This window comes from Octopus sinensis, linkage group LG18 (genome assembly GCF_006345805.1).
Source record: "Octopus sinensis linkage group LG18, ASM634580v1, whole genome shotgun sequence".
Lineage (NCBI taxonomy): Eukaryota > Metazoa > Mollusca > Cephalopoda > Octopoda > Octopodidae > Octopus > Octopus sinensis.
In genome coordinates, this window is record NC_043014.1 from 16,724,323 (window position 1) to 16,745,303 (window position 20,981).

The 20,981-nt window shown below is 38.6% G+C and overlaps 1 protein-coding gene across 1 annotated transcript; it reads right to left on the bottom strand.

Annotated features, from left to right (window-relative positions):
* Positions 1 to 4,463: 4,463 nt before the first annotated feature.
* LOC118767041 lies at positions 4,464 to 19,784 on the bottom strand. The gene is made up of 6 exons (XM_036510982.1): positions 19,649 to 19,784; positions 16,085 to 16,124; positions 13,930 to 14,076; positions 9,983 to 10,125; positions 5,193 to 5,302; positions 4,464 to 4,696 (listed from the first exon to the last, which is right to left on the bottom strand). Exons 1-6 carry the CDS (start codon positions 19,782 to 19,784, stop codon positions 4,589 to 4,591), a joined length of 684 nt encoding a protein of 227 aa, XP_036366875.1. The 3' UTR covers positions 4,464 to 4,588.
* Between the last annotated feature and the right edge of the window lie 1,197 nt (positions 19,785 to 20,981).

Genomic DNA, 20,981 nt, shown 5'->3' on the forward strand with positions numbered 1-20,981 from the left:
CGTTGTATTCTTTCTTGTCTTGAGGTTCACAGCCAAACGGCAGGGTGGATTCGCGTGAAAAATGGCACACATGTGGGGACAGGTGCATAGATTGGAATGCAGTTTGTATTTTTTTTCTAGCTTCCATACTTTCCAAGAAAATTGATTAAAACTTTTCTAATGGAATTTCCCTCTTTCTTCTGTCATTAAAACAACCAGTTGCTTAGGAGCTGTTTTCTGACGGGGTGGGGTCAGGAAATGTTCATATAGCAGGAGGCTCCAATTGAACCAGGGGACCCAAACTGATAAGGTTGACAAACGCTGTTATAGATTATGCCTAACTGAAAACAATCACAGCCACATCATCCAAACAAACCGGGCTTAGCTGCTAGTATATATATATATATATTCTGTTTATTGAATTCCACCCAATAATGGATGTGCAGCTAATTGTCTTTTTTGTTGCTGTTTGTTTTGAAGTATGCAACAGGCTGTAACTTATTTTTATTTCTCTCTTTCTAAGCTTTTCTTCTTGTGTGCTTTCAGCATACGGGTTTAAAATCTTTTAAAATCTGTTTTTTTTTTCAAAAAATAGGCAGTCTTTTGAATTTTGCATACAGAAAGTTAGAAATTGTGTTGATTGTAAGTGAAAGTTAGACAATCACTAACTCACTCTAGATACTTTACACTTCATTTTGGAAACAACTGTGTATTGAAGATTAATATAACATTTTAAATGTTTTATTTATAAGCTTCATAGGAGTGGCTGTGTATTTGAGAAAATTGCTTCCTAACCATGATCTTGAATTCAGTCCTACTGTGCCGCACCTTGTGCAAGTGTCTTCTGCTATAGCCTCAGACTGACCAAAGTTTTGTGAGTGGTTTTGGTATATGGAAATTGAAAGAAGCCCTTTGTGTGTGTGTGTGTATATATAAACATGTATGTGTGCCTCTGTTCTCCACTACTGCTTGACAGACAGTGTTGGTGTGTTTACATCCCCATGACCTAGCAGTTCTGTAAAGGGAACCAATGAAATAAATATTGGTGTTGATTTGTTTGACTAATGTTCTTGAAGGTAGTGTCCCAGCATCACTGCATTCTTATGACTGAAACAAGTAAAAGATAAGATAGCCTAAAGAGATTTTGTTTACATTTTGAACACAGGGTGCAGGCGTGGCTGTGTGGTAAGTAGTCTGCTTCCCAACCACACAGTTTTGGGTTTAATTCCATTGTGTTACACTTTGAGCAAGTGTCTTCTATACTACTGGCAATGGGAAATATCTTCCTTGGAAACAGGTGAGGGTTGGTGACAGTCCGGGAATCTGGCTGTAGAAAATCAGCCTCTGAACTCAATTCGACCCATGCAAACATGGAAAAGTTGATATTAAAGCAATGAAGGTCATGGATTATCATGTCATTTAAATGTGGGTTGCTTTGGTCCCTGTGAAATTAATCTAATCATTAAAACATACCCCATTTAAGATAAATATCTTTTTCATTTGTTTCAGTCATTTGACTCCGGCCATGCTGGAGCACCACCTTTGGGTCGAACAAATCGACCCCAGGACTTATTCTTTGTAAACCTAGTATTTATATTGGTCTCTTTTTGCCGGACCGCTAAGTTACAGGGACATAAACACATTAACATTTGTTATCAAGCTATGGTGGGGAGACAAAAACAGACACACAAACATATATATATATATATAGGTCTCCGTGCCGATGGCACGTTAAGCACACCATTCAAGTGTGATCGTTGCCGCATCGCCTTACCAGCACTTGTGCTGGTAGCATGTGAAACATTCGAGTGAGGTCGTCGCCAGTGCCGCTGGACTGGCTCCTGTGCAGGTGGCATGTAAAAAGCACCATTTCAGCGTGGCCGTTGCCAGTAGCACCAAACTGGCCCTCGTGCCGGTGGCACGTAAAAGCACCCACTACACTCTCGGAGTGGTTGGCATTAGGAAGGGCATCCAGCTGTAGAAACTGCCAGATCAGATTGGAGTCTGGTTTGCCAGATCTCTGTCAAACCGTCCAAACCATGCTAGCATGGAAAGCGGACGTTAAATGATGATGATATAAAGTTTAGAAAGCTTCTACCTCTACTGGTGACAAAGGGTCTCTCACTCAGAGTGAAAGGTAGATTGTACGATGCATATGTGCAAACATGCCCTAGATTAATGAGTACTCTATACTTATACTCCCCACTCTGCTTGTCTCTATTATCCATTCGTTTTGCAGTGCTTCTGTGAAATTCTGTTTTCTGCTGGGGGAAAACAGCAGCCAAAACAATTGTCATGCTTCAAACAGCTTACAAGGATGCTGCCATGAGCAAAACATAAGTTTATGAGTGGTTTCCACTCTTTAGGAATGGTCACTTGTCGCTTGAAGACCAACCTTCTGAATGAATGAAAATTCATGAACTGATCTTGGAGGACCATCACCGAACAATTGACGAACTTGTTGATATGACTGGTGTGTCCTGGAGCTCCTGCCAATGAATTTTGAGTAAGGAATTGTGAATGAAAAGAATTACTGCAAAATTTTGTGCCTCACTTGCTCATGACTGAATGCATGTCATGAACTAAAAGAACAATTGGAAGTTGAACCAGACCCCTTTTTGAAGGTTATCACTGACAACAGCTAGTGCTACGGAATTTGCAGATATGGAAAAGGTGAAGAAAGAAATGATGTTAAAAAGCATCACTTCGCCTGGACCAATGCACTGCTTCAACGGAGAATACTTTGAAAGCAGTAAAAGTGTAAACATGTAAAACTAAGTGAATGAAATAATACAAAATTTTGGCTTCATTTAGGTACCCCCCTCGTATGTGTGTACAATGGGCCTCGAGCTAAGACACGTGCCCAAGATATCATGCAATGGGACTGAACTAACCTTATAGCTGTAGCTGTATCTCTACTTCTTCCAATCATAAATTGTATAAGTTGAATGCCTATAGGCTTAAATATACACACCTTGAAAATGAATGAACTATATATTACAGATTCAGATAATTATTCTAGCAACATACATTTTATAATTATTACTATATGCACTAGATTTTAATTTTGGCTCAAATTCTTGTTTCAAAGAAGAAATTGGTCAATAAGTGTAGTTATCCATGTCAAATGAAATTTTGCAACTAGTATTCCCCTTAATACAAAGCTTTTAAAATTGGATTTACTAGCTCCATTGTTACAGACTATAGAAGTCCTTGATAAAAAGGAAAAGACAAATTCATTATGAAACTTCACCACTAACATCCAATCCACGGAATGATCACGACAATGAATAAATGTTTATTCTAAAATTACATTTAGAGAAATGAAAATGAAAGTAATTTATACATTATGAAGTCTTGTAGTTTTAAAACTTGCTTGCAGCCAATTCTAAGTCAATGGCATTCACAAGTCTGGTGAAATAGCATAAACCTGGTTGCACCTTCCGTAGCCTTCGTGCTATGTCTTCACAGCTTAAAATAAAAAGAAAAAAAAGGATCAGATTGATAGAGATAAATGTTTCATTTTGGAATAATAATATTAAAAGGATATTTTGGTGTCACTAATTCAACACCAAGTTATTTGACATCAGTCGTTTTAATGTTTATCTCATTCTCTCCCACCTCTCTCTGTAGGTATGTATGTGTATGAACATATCTCTCCATGTGTATGGGGAGAGGGAAAGATATTGATGTCAATTGTCTTCAATAAATAAATTGTAATGTCTTGCTCTCTCTCCAAATATATATATGTGTATATTTCTGCACACATGTGTATGTGCCTCCAATCCTAAAAAGTTCTCTCATCAAAACTGGCTGAATGTCCAGTCAGTCATGCCAAATTGTCAGCATCCAAAAGGCTGTGCCTGATCATCACATTCTGTACTAAAGCACTGCTTAATAAATTCATTAAGGCAGAGATTTTTACAGCCTGATGCCTTTCTTGTTGCCAACCTGCACCAATTTTCAAACAAAGTAATATTTCCTCATGGCCAGACATGTTTCACAGAAGATTCGAAAATGATGACACCACCTGTATGACTCCCATTACAACTAAGACAAAGAGACACTAATACACACACAACAGGCTTCTTTTAGTTTCTGTCAATCAAAACCACACACAAAGCTTTGGTTGGCTCCAGACTACAATAGACAACCTTGTCCAAGGTGCCACACAGTGAGACTGAAAACAAAACCTCTTGGTTAGGAAGTAAACTCCTTGATACAGCCTTGCCTGCACACCTTACATTATAAAATTTTACATAAAACATTAAATTTTTAGGAAATTGGTCAGGGTCTTCATCATCAAAAAATAAAGTTCACAAAATTGGAGGAGTTAGTTGAATTCAAACATAATTCTCACACACATTCCATTTTTATTACTTCCGAAGAAACCTCAAAAGTTAATATGTTCTTTTCCTAGCATAGCAATTTTATCAAAGGGATTATTTTATTATAAGCCATGGCTCCATGTGCATATGAGGCAGCAGAAGCAAAGATGTGAACCAGACATTCTAAGTCAAAGAGTATCTATAAGAGGCAGATTGCACAGGAGAGAACATATATATAACATAATATCAATTGTTCAGATGAGGAGGAAAAAAGAAAAGGATTAATGCCAATTATTTTGCTGTTTCAAATGATGCTTCATGGATAAAGAATAGATCTCTTTAGCCAAATCCTGCAATTTCATCATCTCAGCACTGAACACATGCAGCGACTGTAATAAGAAAAACAAAATTGTAATGTTAAAAAGAATTAAGATAAATGTCATTATCATCATTTAACATGTCATTCATGTTTGTACGAGTTGGACAATTCAACCTAATCTGACATGTCAGAGGACTGTGTTGAGCTCTAAAGCCTGAACACCCTTCCTGACTCCAACAATTTTACAGAGGTACCAAGACTAATGAGATCACCAAGTAACTTGCAAGTCAAAATAGCCCACTCAACTGAGTGGGAGTGTAGCACAGAGGGAAATGACTTTATGCAACATGTTGAGAGGCTAAAGCATGATAGAGGGACAGGAGATAGACGGCTACTACACGTAGAGTGGTTGAGAGCAATTGGAAATAGTGATAAAAACGGTATCATGGCATATGCTCAAGGTACAAGAAGATAGAGATGGAAAGTTGGGAAGAATGGGTGAATACATTTACATGATTATGAGAAAATATGTTAAGTTACTGGGATTCAATAACACAATGACCTACCTTTGAGAATTGTGCGATAGTTGTGCAATTTTTGAATATTTCTGTCTCTTTTAAAGTTGCTTTCCTCATATTGTGTGCCAAGCATAACCAAGGATGATCATCTGCCACACCTAAAAGCATACATATTTTTTAAAATCTATAAAATTAGACATTTACATTATTATGAGAAATACTATTTTGGCTAATCCTTTATTAAAATTGAATATTCTGAGAAAGTACAAGAACAACCCAGATTATTATTGGTGTTATACATTCTAAAATGTAGCTTTCTTTATAAACAGACTAAGTGACATGAAATCCAGTTCAAGTGTTAGATGATTAGTGTTTATTAAAACTGTTTCCACAGGCCAAATTAAACAGGAGATTTAATCAAACAAAAAAGTAATTATCAAAATTCAAATCATGCCAGGATGGAAGGAACATTTTGACAAGATCCGATAGGTCAGAGGATATCTTGCTCTAAGGTACCTGAATTGGCAAACTTTTTGTATGGCAAGATGGCCTCCCTAACACTAACTAACTACTTTATCAAGTGTAAATGGAGCTTTTTTTTTCATAACACATGTAACAAAGTACAGAAAGTCAACACTTATTTATAACATATACTAGATGTTGTAAAATTCAGAATTAAATGTCTTGGTGAAGGAAGTCAAGCTCAAGAAAATTCAGAAGGCATAATTCAATTTTTCATACTAAAATAATTTATTATTTTACAATTTTTAAAAGAACGCTGAACAAAGTGTGTACAAAGGAATATGTAGCTTTTGTGGATGTTAATTAATTTAAAACATTTGCTGAAGGATGCATGTAGCAAGACAAAAATGAATTGGACATCACTTACTATATATTTTAAGTGTGTAATGTTATTGGCTGTAGAATTAATACTGACTAAAGCAGTAAAAAGGTTGCATGGTGTGGAATACTAACACTGTTGAAGCTGCATAGCAGGAATACGATAAGGATGCTAGGACTGTTAAAGAACCATTATCTTCAGATATATTTGCAAGTGTTGTCAAATCAGCCAAATCTTCAAGTTGGTTATAAAAACCAGAATGTTTCAGCGCATAAAAAGTAATAATCATTAATACTGTTTAAACCACAACTCTTCATGATGAAAAGGAAAATCCAAACAGTGGTACTTCAAAATAAATGCTGTTGTATGTTCAATGTCCAGGCCACAACTAAGTGCTTAAAAAAATCAGCATGTTTCACTGGTGGACAGAAGTTGTTACTTCTATTTGTACACTGCCAACCCTACCTGGCTGGCGTCTGCCCAAACACAACTAAATTATGCTGCAGTGATAAAATAGCTCTGTCATGTTTCACTATACACATACACTGTAGATGTCTTGCCCCCAGTAAGGCTAAAGACTCCTCTTGATACTGCATTACCACTGCTTGATTTGCCAACACCTTTATAGTGTGTTATGTGTAGTTTGGGTTCTAATGGGATAGACAACCAATATGAAAGCCATTGTTATTGTTAACGTGTTTATTTACTATTCATGTTACACGGACTTGTCAACATTCGGCGTAGTAATACACTATATACTTTACACACAGTTGTACTGTTCACTAACAAAATAGTGCCAAGAGTGGGAATGTATTCTATATTCTATGCATGTATACACATAGATATGAATGTGTAACATCCCTTCTTCTTGAAAAAAAATAAAGGGGTCTTCTGGCAGTGAAGACAATATAAGTAGTCTCCCTTACTCTAATGGATTGTCAGCGCCAGGTGGCAATCCTGCAGCAGGAACTGTGAGATTATTCTGCCTCTGCTTTGTAATCTAGCTGAATTAGTTACTTATCTTTTCATTTTCTTTCTTTTTTCTTTAACGGTATCGAACCGGTGGCAGAATGTTCTTTCTCCATCTGGTGGATCTTGTGCTTCGCACTGGTGTCTGAGGTGTGTTGTTGGGCTGCTGATAGGTGGTTGGTGCCCGTTGGGGTGATGATTCTGTAGGTGTTGTCACTGATGCAGCAGGTGTTGTACACGTTGTCCTCGACAGCTTTGGTGTTGGGCGGATGTGGGCCCTGTTGTGTCTCAGCTGCCTACCAGATTCCGTTTCTATTATATATGATCTTGGAGTTTCAGCTCTACTGACAACCTGTGCTGGGATCCATGTTTTAGTTATGGGATCTTGAGTATGCACATGTTGTCCTCCAAGTATCTCAGGTAAATATTGTGCATGTTTGTTGTAATACCTCTGTGATTGTTCTTGAGTGGCTGCTAGCTTTGCCCTTGTCTCTTTTTGGTCAATAGGAGGTTGGATCTTAGTTGGCAGGGTAGTTTTGTACTTCCTGCTATTCAGCAATTCTGCTGGGGATTTCATGTCAGCTCTCAGTGGTGGCAACCATTATGAAAGCCATTGTTATTGTTAACGTGTTTATTTACTTTAGCATGTTACATGGACTCGACATTCAGCGTAGTAATACACTATATACTTTACACACAGTTGTACTGTTCACTAACAAAATAGTGCCAAGAGTGGGAATGTATTCTATGCACGTATACACATAGATATGAATGTGTAACATAGTGTGTACTAAGTCTTTTATTCACGGTACCAGTACTTGTGCAGGTACCTTGTAATTTGCAAGACAAAAGAGCCTCATGACTGCAAACGAGAATAGGAGAGGGTGTGTTGATGTAGGTGAGGTATTGAGAGAAAGTATGAATGGGAAGCTTTATTGTGAGAGGGTTGTAGTGGAGGAAGTAACAGCAGAGACAGTGTTGTTAGGTAGGTTGAGGGAAGGAGCAGAAGTAAAAGAGTCATATATATATATATACATATATATATACACACACAGAGGGTGTGTAAGGTATTTAAGGACATATCTTTTGGGGGTCATTGCTGCATTTTTTCTAAATCTGTATAATCTTTGTTTCAGAAAATAATGATGGCAGACCCTCAGCTCACTCAAGAAATGAAGAGGCATGCTGTTATTGTGGTTATAAAGGCTGAGCATAGCAATTTAGAAATATCTCAATTTTTAAAAGTTGCCACATCTTTCGTTTACAAAGTTTGTAAGGAGCTAGAGACTGAAGATGGAAATGTATCACCAGTATCAAAGCATAAAAAGCATTCTAAATGCTCTGAAATCATCAGAACACTTGAATTTATCCAGTAAGTTCAACAGACCATTGATTACAATCTCAGAAAGTCCATGAGGTCAATTGCAAAAGATCTCCATGTATCAGAAGAAACAGTCAGAAATGTTGTCCACAAAGAAATCAGTCTTATATGATGATGAAAGGTCACTTTGTCCGAAAAAATGAAAGAAAATCACTACATTAGATCTAAAAAGTTCTTAAACTAAAAAATCCAGCAGAAGATGATCTGATTTGGTTTTTCTCAAATGAGAAAAACTTCAACCAAGATCAAAAAGTTAACAGAAGAAATGACAGATGTTTATGTGCAGACCCTTCTGAAGTTACAAGTGTTAGGCATACAAAATTTCCTGCAACTGTCATGGTTTTAGATGTTATCAGCAATGAAGGACATGTGATGCCTCCTTACTTCTTTCCACAAGGCCTCAGAGTTAACTCTGCTGCCTACATTGAGGTCCTGGAAACAATTGTTAAACCCTGGAGAGACAGTGTATGCAATGGAAGACCATATGCGTTTCAGTAAGACTCTGTACTATCACACATGACTCTAGTAACACAGCAATGGATGGCTGAAAATTTCCATGATCACATAACCCCTAACATTTCCCCAGATCTCAATCCATTGGACTATTACATGTGGAGCATTGTTAAGAGAGAGGTCAATGAACACGCCCATAACAGCAAAGATTCTTTGAAAGCTGCCATAGTCAGAGTAATGTCCAAAATGAACCAAGACCACTTGATTCAAGTGTAAGAATTAGCACTTCCTTCTCTAAGCCTAGATTCGAAACCGAATCCAAGAATCCTCGGTCGCCCAAACCATGGCAACCAAAGGCGCGAAAAGAAAATTTGCTTTGTTCTGCCAAAAAGTGATTGATAATCTCCCTTTGACCTGCGACCCCAGCCATGTCAGGCGAAGTTCAACTGGACAAGTGCTGACCTACTTAGGCACTGTCTCTGCTGCAGTATGTCTGTTTTTCTAGCTGTCACAAATATTATAAATACAAGGGTGAAACAGAGAGGCAGACAATCGCAGTGGAGACGGGAACAGACACATGAGATAGATCTATCTACGTCCCAAGTTTTTGGCAGACGATAGAGACAAAAATGCTTGAAGTGCCGATCAACTACTGTTTCGAATGAAACATGCACACACACACACACACACACAAACATAAACATTTCTAATATGTACTCTATTCAAGCGACTCGTAGCAGTTGCCTGCATTTTGTATGTAGTGACCAATCACTAAACTAACACTGTAAATAAATCATTTTAATCACAAATCGGTTTATGTATTTGTTTACATACACACTTAACCACTACACAAGCATATGGATGATTCAGATCTCATATAGAAGCAGTTGTTGAAGCTGAAGGTGGCTTTATTGAATAACATTATAGAAAAGAAGGTTTATTTTTATCCTCATAGCAATTTTTTGATAAATAAAGTTATCTATTATTATATGTTGTTTTTTTATAAATATAAATCTGTTCTCAAATATCTTATGTACCCTGTATATATGAGAAAAAAAATTACATTTCAAAGATAAATATTGACAAAATACAATGCTGCCCGACTATCCTGACTGCCTGACAGTTCATCATCATCATCAATAATTCTTTTTGATAAGTAAAAACAAAAAAAAAAAAGAATTTAACCAAACTTACTTTCCCAAACTTCATCAGTTACTACATTAATTTCAGTTACATTCTTCTGTGAATCAGTATACAGACTCAGCTGCAATGTATCGATCCAGAAAGTACATTTACAAACATTGGCTTCTAAATCCCAGATCTTCCACGGTGACAAGCTGAAAAAAGATGTAATATTCAGAACAAAGGAGAAAACAAATTTTAAAAAAGTAAATGCTTAAAAGTACACAATAATTATATACATATTTTTCTACCCCCATCTTTGTCCATCTGTTACCTTCCTTCCACACTCTCTTGCAAACTAACTTACCTACCCCCATTACCCTGTCAAATCCTCTATCACTTCTCTTATATTCACCTTCCTGTAACTTGAGTTACATCTTCACCACTGTTTTCTTTCTTTTCCAACTGGGGTAGCCATGTATCTATTTCTTCTACAGTAAGACACCAGTTTCTATCTCTCTACATACTTTAAACTCTCATCACCTGGCATAAAGCCACCTCCCTCAATACTACTCCCACCTCGGTTGAAGGATTGGGGTCTTGTCTTGTGAGTTACTTGGTGAACCTACTAGTGCCCCGAAACAAAACACCCAGAACTCTGTAAAGTCATCAGTGTTAGGAAAGGCATCTAGCCATAGGAACCATTCCAAAGTAGACATTTGAGCTTGGAATGGTCCTCTAGCTTGGCAGCTCCTGTCAAAATGTCCAACACACACATACCAGCACAGAAAATGGATGTTAAATGGTGGTGGTGGTGGTGGTGGTAGTGATGATGATTATGGTGATGAGACATTTTACTTTCAATTCTTCATGTTAAGCATACCCCATCATTAGCGCTATCATTTAATATTCATTTTCTGATAATGACCCAGTTCTGAAATATAATGGTTTTTTGGACAAGGACAAGGAGAAATATTTAAGATCCTACTTTTAGCCTTTTCATAATAAATCTGATGAACATATTTGATGTAATATACCTTGATGTTATAGTACTGTATTCTCTCAAATACCTTCAGGCAGAAAAACAAAACTCAACTATGATAATCATCATCATTTTAACGTCTAATTTTCTGTGCTTGAATGGGCCAGACATGAAATTATTTGAAGCACATATTAAATGGTTGGATGCTCTTTCTGTTGCTAAAAATTGTGTGTTTCCAAGTAAAGTGATGTTTTCCCCTAGTTCTTTGAGTACACACACCTGGACATCACTGCTTATGGTGTAACAGTAGTGTTTCTTGACAACTATCACACAATGTCAAGACTAAAAGATACAAACACACACATACAAAGCTCATTCGTTTTACATCCACTTTCCCCTGCTAATACAAGTTAAATATATTTAGGTGCTGTTTTACAGCTGGAAGCCCTTCCTGTCACTAACCTCTACTGCATTAATATTCCTTGCACTTTCTGTTTTTCATATAAGGGATCTCTTATTTCATGCACCTTTGAAAGTACAAAATGATTGGGTGATTTGTTGACAAAAACACCATTTCTAGTTGGCAACTTCCATAGGTGTAAAGATAAACAAGCACATCACACACGAACACACAGCATACAGTTAGATGTACAACTGCTATGGGTAAGTTCAGTGCTCCACATAAAGTATCATCATCCAGCTATTGTGCACTTGAACGTCCAATGCAGAGGTTGCAAATAAACAAGTGCTCCATCAGTTACAACAGCCTGCTCATGAAAATGTGCAAGTGTTTGAGCACACCACAGTAGTAGTTCTCACGGAGATTCAGCATGACACAGATTGTGACAAGGCTGGTCCTTTGAAATAAAGATATTACTCATTTTTGCCAGCTGAGAAAGTGTCTTGCTCAAGGACACAACACATCATGGGGAATCTAACTTACGAACTTATGATTGTGAGCAGAACACTCTAATCACTAAGTCACGCACCTTCACTCTGGTTGCAAATAATCACAAAGGTGAAGTATATGTATGGAAGAAAGGATATAAATTTGTTTAGCATAATTTCTCATATATATATATATATATCCGAACGTGGCCGTTGCCAGCGCCACCCCGACTGGCTTCCGTGCTGGTGACATGTAAAAAGCACCATCCAATCGTGGCCGTTGACAGCCTGGCCTGGCCTCCGTGCTGGTGGCACGTAAAAAGTACCCACTACACTCATGGAATGGTTGGCGTTAGGAAGGGCATCCAGCCATAGAAACATTGCCAGATCAGACTGGGCCTGGTGCAGCCTTCTGGCTTCCCAGACCCCAGTTGCACCGTCCAACCCATGCCAGCATGGAAAGCGGATGCTAAACGATGATGATGGGATAGATAGAGAGAGAGGGAGAAAGGAGAGAGAGACAGGCACAGACATGGCTGTGTGGTAAGAAGCTTGCTTCCCAACTACATGGTTCTGAGATCAGTGCCAGCGTGACACCTTGGACAAGTGTCTTCTACTATAGCCTCAGGCCAAGGAAAGCCTTGTGAGTGTATTTGGTAGATGAAAACTGAAAGAAGCCTGTCGTATGCATGTGTGTGTGTGTCTATGTCTCCCACCACCAATTGACAACTAGTGTTGATGTGTTTACATCCCTGTAACTTAGCAGTTTAGCAAAAAGAGACTGAGAAAACAAGTAATGGGTCATCCCATAAATAATGCGTTTTTTTTTATACTTTTAGTTTTCAATGTACGGCAAATATGGTGGGTGAGGCATAATTTCCCATTCAAACTGCTCCAATCTTTGGAATGTCATCCTTGCTGTATGTGGCCGAGCATTGTCCTGATAGTAGAACACCTTTCGTCTTGAAACCAAAAATGGTCGTTTTCCTTCTATTGCTGACTTAAGTTGCTCAAGCTGCTTGCAGTAGATCTCTTTCGTTATCATTTGGTTTGGGTTGAAAAATTCAAAATGGACTAAACTTTTCATATCCTACCAAACAGATAACACCTTCTCACCAGTCACTATTCAGTCCAAAAAAAAAGGTTCATTCGTGAGATGTGACATCAAAGAAGAACATACATTCATTCACTCTCTGCACACAATTAGACTTGGAAAGTTTGTGAGGTACCCATTGACCCCAATTACTGGCTCTTATGACGGCACACAGGTGTCGATGAATGGTTGAATTACCAAATCCAAGCTTCTCTGTCAGTTCCTTAACAGTTACGATGGGATTTTGTTCCACCTTCCAGGACAAGACTCATCTTCTAGGCTGTAGTTTCTGCCTTGAAATTTCTGGAACCACCGTTGATATTGGCTTGCATTTATTGTCCAACCCCCATATACTGCATTAATATTCCTTGCACTTTCTGTTGCATTGTTGCCTTTATTGAACTCATAAAGCAAAATATGCTGAATATGCTACTTTGTCACTTCCATTATAGCTTTCAAAAAATAACTGTTAAAATCGAACAGCACTCTTCAAAACTTGCACTAAGAATAAATACAAGGTAAAATTACTACCTGCTTTTATAGCAAGTTGATGCAGGTCGTTTATCCCATCCCCTCCAACTTTTAGTTCATGCAATTGAAAAAGAACGCATTATATATGGAATGAACCAATACTAGGCTTAAAATAAAAATAAGTACGGGGGGGGGGAATTCATTCAACTAAAATTCTTCAAGGCAGTGCCCCAGTATGGGTGCAGTCTGATGACTGAAACAAGTAAAAGATAAAAGATACATACAATAGGTTTTGGGATATAGTTGAAAATGACCATGCAGAAGGGCTGAAACCAAAACCAGGTGGTTGTAAAGCAAAGTTCTTATCCATAAAGCCATGTCTGAGTCTATGGATATGATCTGTTCTTTTTCTTTTCTTTCTTTTTTTTTTTTTTATTTTGACTTCAATATAAGAGATGTAGCAAAATTAATAGGAATTCACAAATTATTAGTTCTATATATAAACTACTCAGTTACAAACTGAGGCATCCTTCCTACTTTTATGCACACAAGGTTTCTCAACACTGATAATAACTAGAGACTTACAGGGAATAAATTTTAAGTTCAATATCTTTGTTCTCAACGGACAGTTGTTCAGGAATCTCTCCATTCTGTAATTGGCGGTAAGTATCATCCAGTTTTTTGCAGGTTTCGACTAGTTTAACTTTCTCAGCAGTTAACTGAGTGCATTTCCGGTAAAGAGACCCAGCCAGCATCAATAAATTAAAAGCAATCAATAATTCATAATTAAACCATATCACATTAAATAGTTTTGTTAAATCCAAATAGAATAATAGCAAGGTTTCTTTTGACAAAACTGAAACTTAGCAAATCTAGCATACTGGATTTGGGACTCTTTCTTCCATATTTGACCTTTTTGACGTGTTGGGATTCACTACAGCTACAGTCACCATCACCAGCAACATTAAAAAAATATCTCTTAAGAGTTTCGTTAACCTTAAAAATTAGTAAATAAGATATGTGGAGCATTCAGAGATGTACAGTTTTTTATATTTTGTATAAAAGAGTGAACAAAATGCCTGGGATTATTTTTCTTGTAGAAGCAACAATGGTGCTGTTAAGTAGCCACAATCAGTTCTATATATAAATCTATATTACTGTTCAATCCTTTGAAGCAGCCCACAGTTCTTGACTTCCAGATACATAAATATCAGGTGTCCAAGATCAGTAGAGTTAGTTACATTCATTGCATGATTCTTATTTAAGCTACATGTGTATCATCTTAATATTTCATATTTATGTGTATACAGACACAGCTGAGTGGTTAAGAAACTTGTTTCACAATCATGAGGTCCTAGACTCAATCCCACTGCTTGGTATCTTGGGCAAGTATCTTTACCATGACCTCAGATAATGAAATTGGGAAGCCAGAAACTGCATGTAAGCTCATGAGATAGATTGCATCTGCAGTTTAAAAGTCCAGCCTTGTCATATCACACTGACTTAGTTTGGGAATTGTCATATGTCTGTGGTATACTCATTCACTTATGTGTTGATTTAACAAATTCAACATTCAATTAAGCAAACAACTGAATGCTCATCCTCAAAACCAATGGAGGAAATAATCTATCATCTTTATGATAGACTTGTTCTTACAGTCATTACTTTAAAGATAGTATAGGAGTCTATGTAGAGATTTTTACTGCAACAACATACAGGTTGATTAACTACATAAACACTTACTCTCACTGGCTGCGGGTCTGAGAAAGCGAGGGTTAGGTATTTTTAAAGTATTTGACCCTTTACAGATCCTCTGACACTAGTGAGGAGAAAGTTATCCTTAAACCAGAGACCTGGTCAGAAAGCTCGCAACAGAGTGAACTCTTCTAAAAGCATCAAAGGTGCCAAGTGGTGGAGTTAAACTGGCCAATGGCAGCATTTGAACTCAAATGCAAAGTACTGGAACAAATACTGCAAGACATCCAGTCCAACATTCTTATTGTCCCATCAATCCAGCATCCTGGATTGATAACTTTGTTTTCTTCTTTTTTTTATCTCCTCTGAAAAGATGAAAGGTAGACCTTGATGTGATTTGAACACAGCATATAGTCAAAACAAATACCACAAGGCATCCTACTTGATCTAATAACTTCAATTCATTGCCCTAATTAACAGCTTTGTATTTTTACTCTAATTCAGGTAAGGTCTTAGAGCATTTTGCAGAATTGTATGAGAATTGTATGCATTTGGGGCAAGTCTGTCATCAGTAATCAATTGGCTGTACAGAAATTATAATTGCTGATTCAATTTCTGACAATAAATAATCAAATCAAACATCTTTTGTATATATGACTATCATTTCCTCAAACAAACACAAACCCTATTCTTTTACAACACAAACTCCAACAAGTCCACTTGTTGGTTCTGCTACGATCACTATCAAAAAAACCTTGAAATATATTAAAACAGGCTGGACAATAAACCAGATATAACATACTCAGACTGATAGCACCAACAGGAAATGGGATGTGTGTGGCACGGTCCCAGCCTAGATAAAAGCATGACACATGTAATGTACTGGAACAAAGTTTATGTGATTATATTTGTTCTCTTCACTTACTATTTATAAGACAACACACTCAACTTGACATTATATTTAGTATAATCCTTATTATCAATAAACTTTTTTGTAACACAATCTCTGAAAAATTTATCTTCACCATCCAAAATAGATACTTACAAAGAAAGTATGCCTTCCTCTTTTTTTATGGATTCAGCTTCTACAAAAGTAAAAAAGCCATAAAATAAATTATTAATCAACTATATATCACAGAAATATCAGCAAATATGTGTGCACTATAAGTGTATTTTCTGCTATGTTTTCTTAATACACTATTTTGAGAGCACAGACTTATTAGACATAATGTTCACGTGGAATGTAAACACATCAACATCATATATTGCTCAATTCCATGTAAGAAATAGAAACGACAACTTTCACTCACACACGTGCATGCGTGTGTGTATATATATATATATATATATGAATGGGAGGAGGAGAGCCTGCCAAATGTTGACCCAGTAGAGAGACCAGCTATCCGAATAGGCAGCTCCCTAGTAGATAAAGCAATTAAGGATATGAAACCAGGTAAAGCCCCCGACCCATCAGGAATCACTGCTGAGATGCTTAAAACAGCTGGTTATGCGGGCTATGGCCTAGTCACCCGTATTGTTAACCAGGTAGTTCATAATGGAGTCATACCCAATGACTGGCGTAGCAGCACCATAGTCAACTGCTACAAGGGTAAGGGTGATGCTCTAGATAGAAATAACTACAGGGGTATTAAACTGTTGGATCAGGTGATGAAGACCACAGAGAGGGTCATAACCCATCTCATTAGGGAGAGAATTTGCTTAGATGAGATGCAGTTCGGTTTTGTGCCGGGTAGAAGCACCACTGATGCTATATTCCTGGTCCGACAACTGCAGGAGAAATACCTAGCTAAAGATAAACCCCTCTACATAGCTTTTGTGGACTTGGAGAAAGCCTTTGACAGGGTCCCCCGATCCCTTATCTGGTGGTCGATGCAGAAAATGTTGATTGACGAATGGCTAATAAGGGCTGTACAGGCTCTATACAGAGAGGCTGTCAGCAAGGTTAGGATTGGCAACGAATATAGTGAAGAATTCCGGGTAGAAGTAGGTGTACACCAGGGCTCAGCCCTCAGTCCCCTTTTATTCATCATAGTCCTCCAGGCAATAACAGAGGAATTCAAAACAGGTTGCCCCTGGGAGCTCCTCTATGCTGATGACCTGGCCCTCATAGCAGAATCACTACCAGAACTAAAAAAGAAATTTCGGGTGTGGAAACAAGGGTTAGAATCTAAGGGCCTTAGAGTAAATGTAGCGAAGACCAAAGTTATAGTATGCAGAAAGGCGAACTCAGCACATACCCCATCGGGCAGGTGGCCCTGCTCGAGCTGTAGGAAAGGTGTAGGTAGAAACTCCATAAGATGCACCCAGTGTAAGCTATGGACGCGTAAGAGGTGCAGCAACATCAAAGGGAAATTAACTGATAAGATAGCTTTCATGTGCGGCAGATGCACAGGGACAATAGACACCACAGACACTCAAAAATCAGATTCCATCACACTCCAGGGGGAGAAACTAGAAGTAGTTGATAGTTTCCGCTACCTGGGTGACCAAGTTAGTAGTGGGGGTGGATGCTCAGAGAGTGTCACCACTAGAATACGAATAGCCTGGGCAAAGTTTAGAAAGCTCCTACCCCTACTGGCGACAAAGGGTCTCTCACTCAGAGTGAAAGGTAGATTGTATGATGCACGTGTGCGAACTGCCATGCTTCACGGCAGTGAAACATGGGCCGTGACTGCAGAGGACATGTGTAGACTTGAAAGAAATGAAGCTAGCATGATCCGCTGGATGTGTAATGTCAGTGTGAATGCACGACAGAGTGTAAGCACCCTGAGAGAAATGCTAGGCATAAGAAGCATCAGATGCGGTGTGCAAGCCTCCACTGGCTTCTGTGCCGGTGGCACATAAAAAGCACCATCCGAACGTGACCGATGCCAACCCTGCCTCGAATGGCTTCTGTGCCGGTGGCACATAAAAAGCACCATCCGAACGTGGCCGATGCCAGCACCGCCTTGAGTGGCTTCTGTGCCGGTGGCACATAAAAAAAGCACCAACCGATCATGGCCGATGCCAGACCCCTCTGGCACCTGTGCAGGTGGCACGTAAAAAGCACCCACTACACTCGCGGAATGGTTGGTGTTAGGAAGGGCATCCAGCTGTAGAAACGCTGCCAGATCAGACTGGAGCCTGGGGCAGCCCCTGGCTCCCCAGAACCGTCCAACCCATGCTAGCGCGGAAAACGGACGTTAAACGATGATGATGATGATATACACACACACATACATTGGCCTGCTCGCTTAGCCAGCGAGTTGGCGTCATTTGAAGGCTAAAAACAATGCGAAGCACATTGTGACCAGTGATGTGTAGCAACATCTGATAGCCTGGTCGGTCTCAATAATCAGTGATATACATACACACACACACATTAGGTATGGCTGTGTGTTTGAGGTTTACTTAGCAACCATATGGTTTTAAGTTCAATCCCACAGTAGAGCACCTTGGGCACCTTCCACAACAGCGAAGGACAACACAAAACCTATGTGGATTTGGAAGATGGAAGCTAAAAGAAGCCTGTTGTGCCCCCGTGCATGTGTGTGTGTGTGTGTGTATGCACGCTTGGTTATATTTGCATTTTAGCATGAAAAATGAACACTGCTTGTACATCAGTAATTTACATAACAGAATTAACAACTGGAAATTGTGTCTGGTGCTGCACTGACAAATGAATCTTTACAATAAGCCAAAAAACTATTTTAATCCAACCCACTATGCTTATGTTCTTGTAATAACACCTTCCCAAATATTTGGGTAGTAGATGCGGTTGATGCCAGTGTTATGTCATCGGCACCTGTGCCAGTGGCATGTAAAAGACACCCACTACACTCTCAAAGTGGTTGGTGTTAGGAAGGACTTCCAGCCATAGAAACCTTGCCAAATCAGATTGGAACCTGGTGCAGCTACCCCTCCCCCCACTTATCAGTTTTCAGTCAAACTGTCCAAACCATGCCAGCATGGAAATCAGACATTAAATGATGATGATGTAACAACACATATTCTAATACAAACACCTAACCATATAAGTGCTAATAGAGTATTCTGTTACAGTAATTTAGGCAAGGTCTCTGTTCTGAGGAATAACTTATGTTTTAGCGGCCTTGAACACTGCTGCCCTTCTTCCTCTGACTTATCATCATCCTCATTTTAACATGCTTTTCACAGTGGCAATAGGTTACCTGGGTCTCCATGGTTCTTTTTTATAGGGAGCCCGTGTCCTCATACATTGGCACCCATATACTTCATCTTGACATGGTTTCTATAACTAGATACCTTTCCTGTCTCCAACCTCTTTACAAAAGTGTATCAGGTGCACTTCATCATGTTACTAGGACTAGAAAGGCAGTCATAATCTTGGCTTCACTAAGTCATGCAAAAGCAGTTAAAAAAATTGGAATGGTTTTGTAGAAAGTCTTCAATTATTCAGGAACCGAACTATTTTCTGGTCCTGAAGAAGAGGCCCAATGTTTGAGATGTAAATTTGGCAATGATTATGCGATACCAGTGATTAAAGTTTTCAGAGAATTATACTGATTACACTCACACAATGTAACACACCCCACTTTGCAAAATAAATAATTTCTATTGCATTACTTACCGTCCAGATATTTTCTACCTTCCTTGTAACATTTTATTTGAGCTTCAGAATATTCACTTGTAGAATTTAACAGTTCAATTTTTTCCTCAAAATCTTTCAATGCACGGGGGCACAACAGGCTTCTTTTAGCTTCCATCTTCCAAATCCACATAGGTTTTGTGTTGTCCTTCGCTGTTGTGGAAGGTGCCCAAGGTGCTCTACTGTGGGATTGAACTTAAAACCATATGGTTGCTAAGTAAACCTCAAACACACAGCCATACCTAATGTGTGTGTGTGTATGTATATCACTGATTATTGAGACCGACCAGGCTATCAGATGTTGCTACACATCACTGGTCACAATGTGCTTCGCATTGTTTTTAGCCTTCAAATGACGCCAACTCGCTGGCTAAGCGAGCAGGCCAATGTATGTGTGTGTGTATATCATCATCATCATCGTTTAACGTCCGTTTTCCGCGCTAGCATGGGTTGGACGGTTCTGGGGAGCCAGGGGCTGCCCCAGGCTCCAGTCTGATCTGGCAGCGTTTCTACAGCTGGATGCCCTTCCTAACACCAACCATTCCGCGAGTGTAGTGGGTGCTTTTTACGTGCCACCTGCACAGGTGCCAGAGGGGTCTGGCATCGGCCATGATCGGTTGGTGCTTTTTTTATGTGCCACCGGCACAGAAGCCACTCAAGGCGGTGCTGGCATCGGCCACGTTCGGATGGTGCTTCAGAGAGCAAAAGCAGAAAAAGATCTTCAAAATATGATAATGTACCTAAATACAATTTTATTCAACTTTTAATTTTGACATCTTAATATCTAATAGCTGATGGCATATCAGAAGCACTTCTTTTTTCCCTAAAAAAATCTTGCAAAAATCTCTCCAAGTCTTATATGCAATGTTGAACCTATATTACATGCTTTAATGCACTAAAAAATATTCACCTGAACATACGCTGCATTTAATATGCCATCAAATATAATAGCAATTTCCTTTTATACTATTTTCTTTAACTGTTAGATAACATTTACATGATTTACAATTGCTCACAAAGCCATATTGGTTCTTGGTGTGTATAGAGCACATACCAAATGCAAATTGCCTTCCTCACTATGGCAAATTATCTTCCCCAATCTGTGTTACAACATGTAAACTCAAAGCCTTGTTTAACATGTTTTCCACTTTTTCTATAATTCTTTGTTTAGCATAAAGCAGCAAGCTAGCAGAATCATTAGCAAATCAGATAAAATGCATAGCAGCATTTCTTCTAGTTCTTTACACTCTGAGTTCAAATCTTGCCAGGGTCAACTTAGCCTTTCATTCCTTCAGGACTAATAAAATAAAGTACC

Excerpts from the sequence above, each read along its gene's own strand:
- LOC118767041 (XM_036510982.1), bottom strand. The coding sequence starts at position 19,784 with ATGGAAGCTAAAAGAAGCCTGTTGTGCCCCCGTGCATTGAAAGATTTT. Across the intron at positions 16,125-19,648 it reads AGGTAGAAAATATCTGGACG|AAGCTGAATCCATAAAAAAA; the intron begins GTAAGTAATGCA and ends TTACTTTTGTAG. Across the intron at positions 5,303-9,982 it reads AACTGATGAAGTTTGGGAAA|GTGTGGCAGATGATCATCCT; the intron begins GTAAGTTTGGTT and ends GTATGCTTTTAG.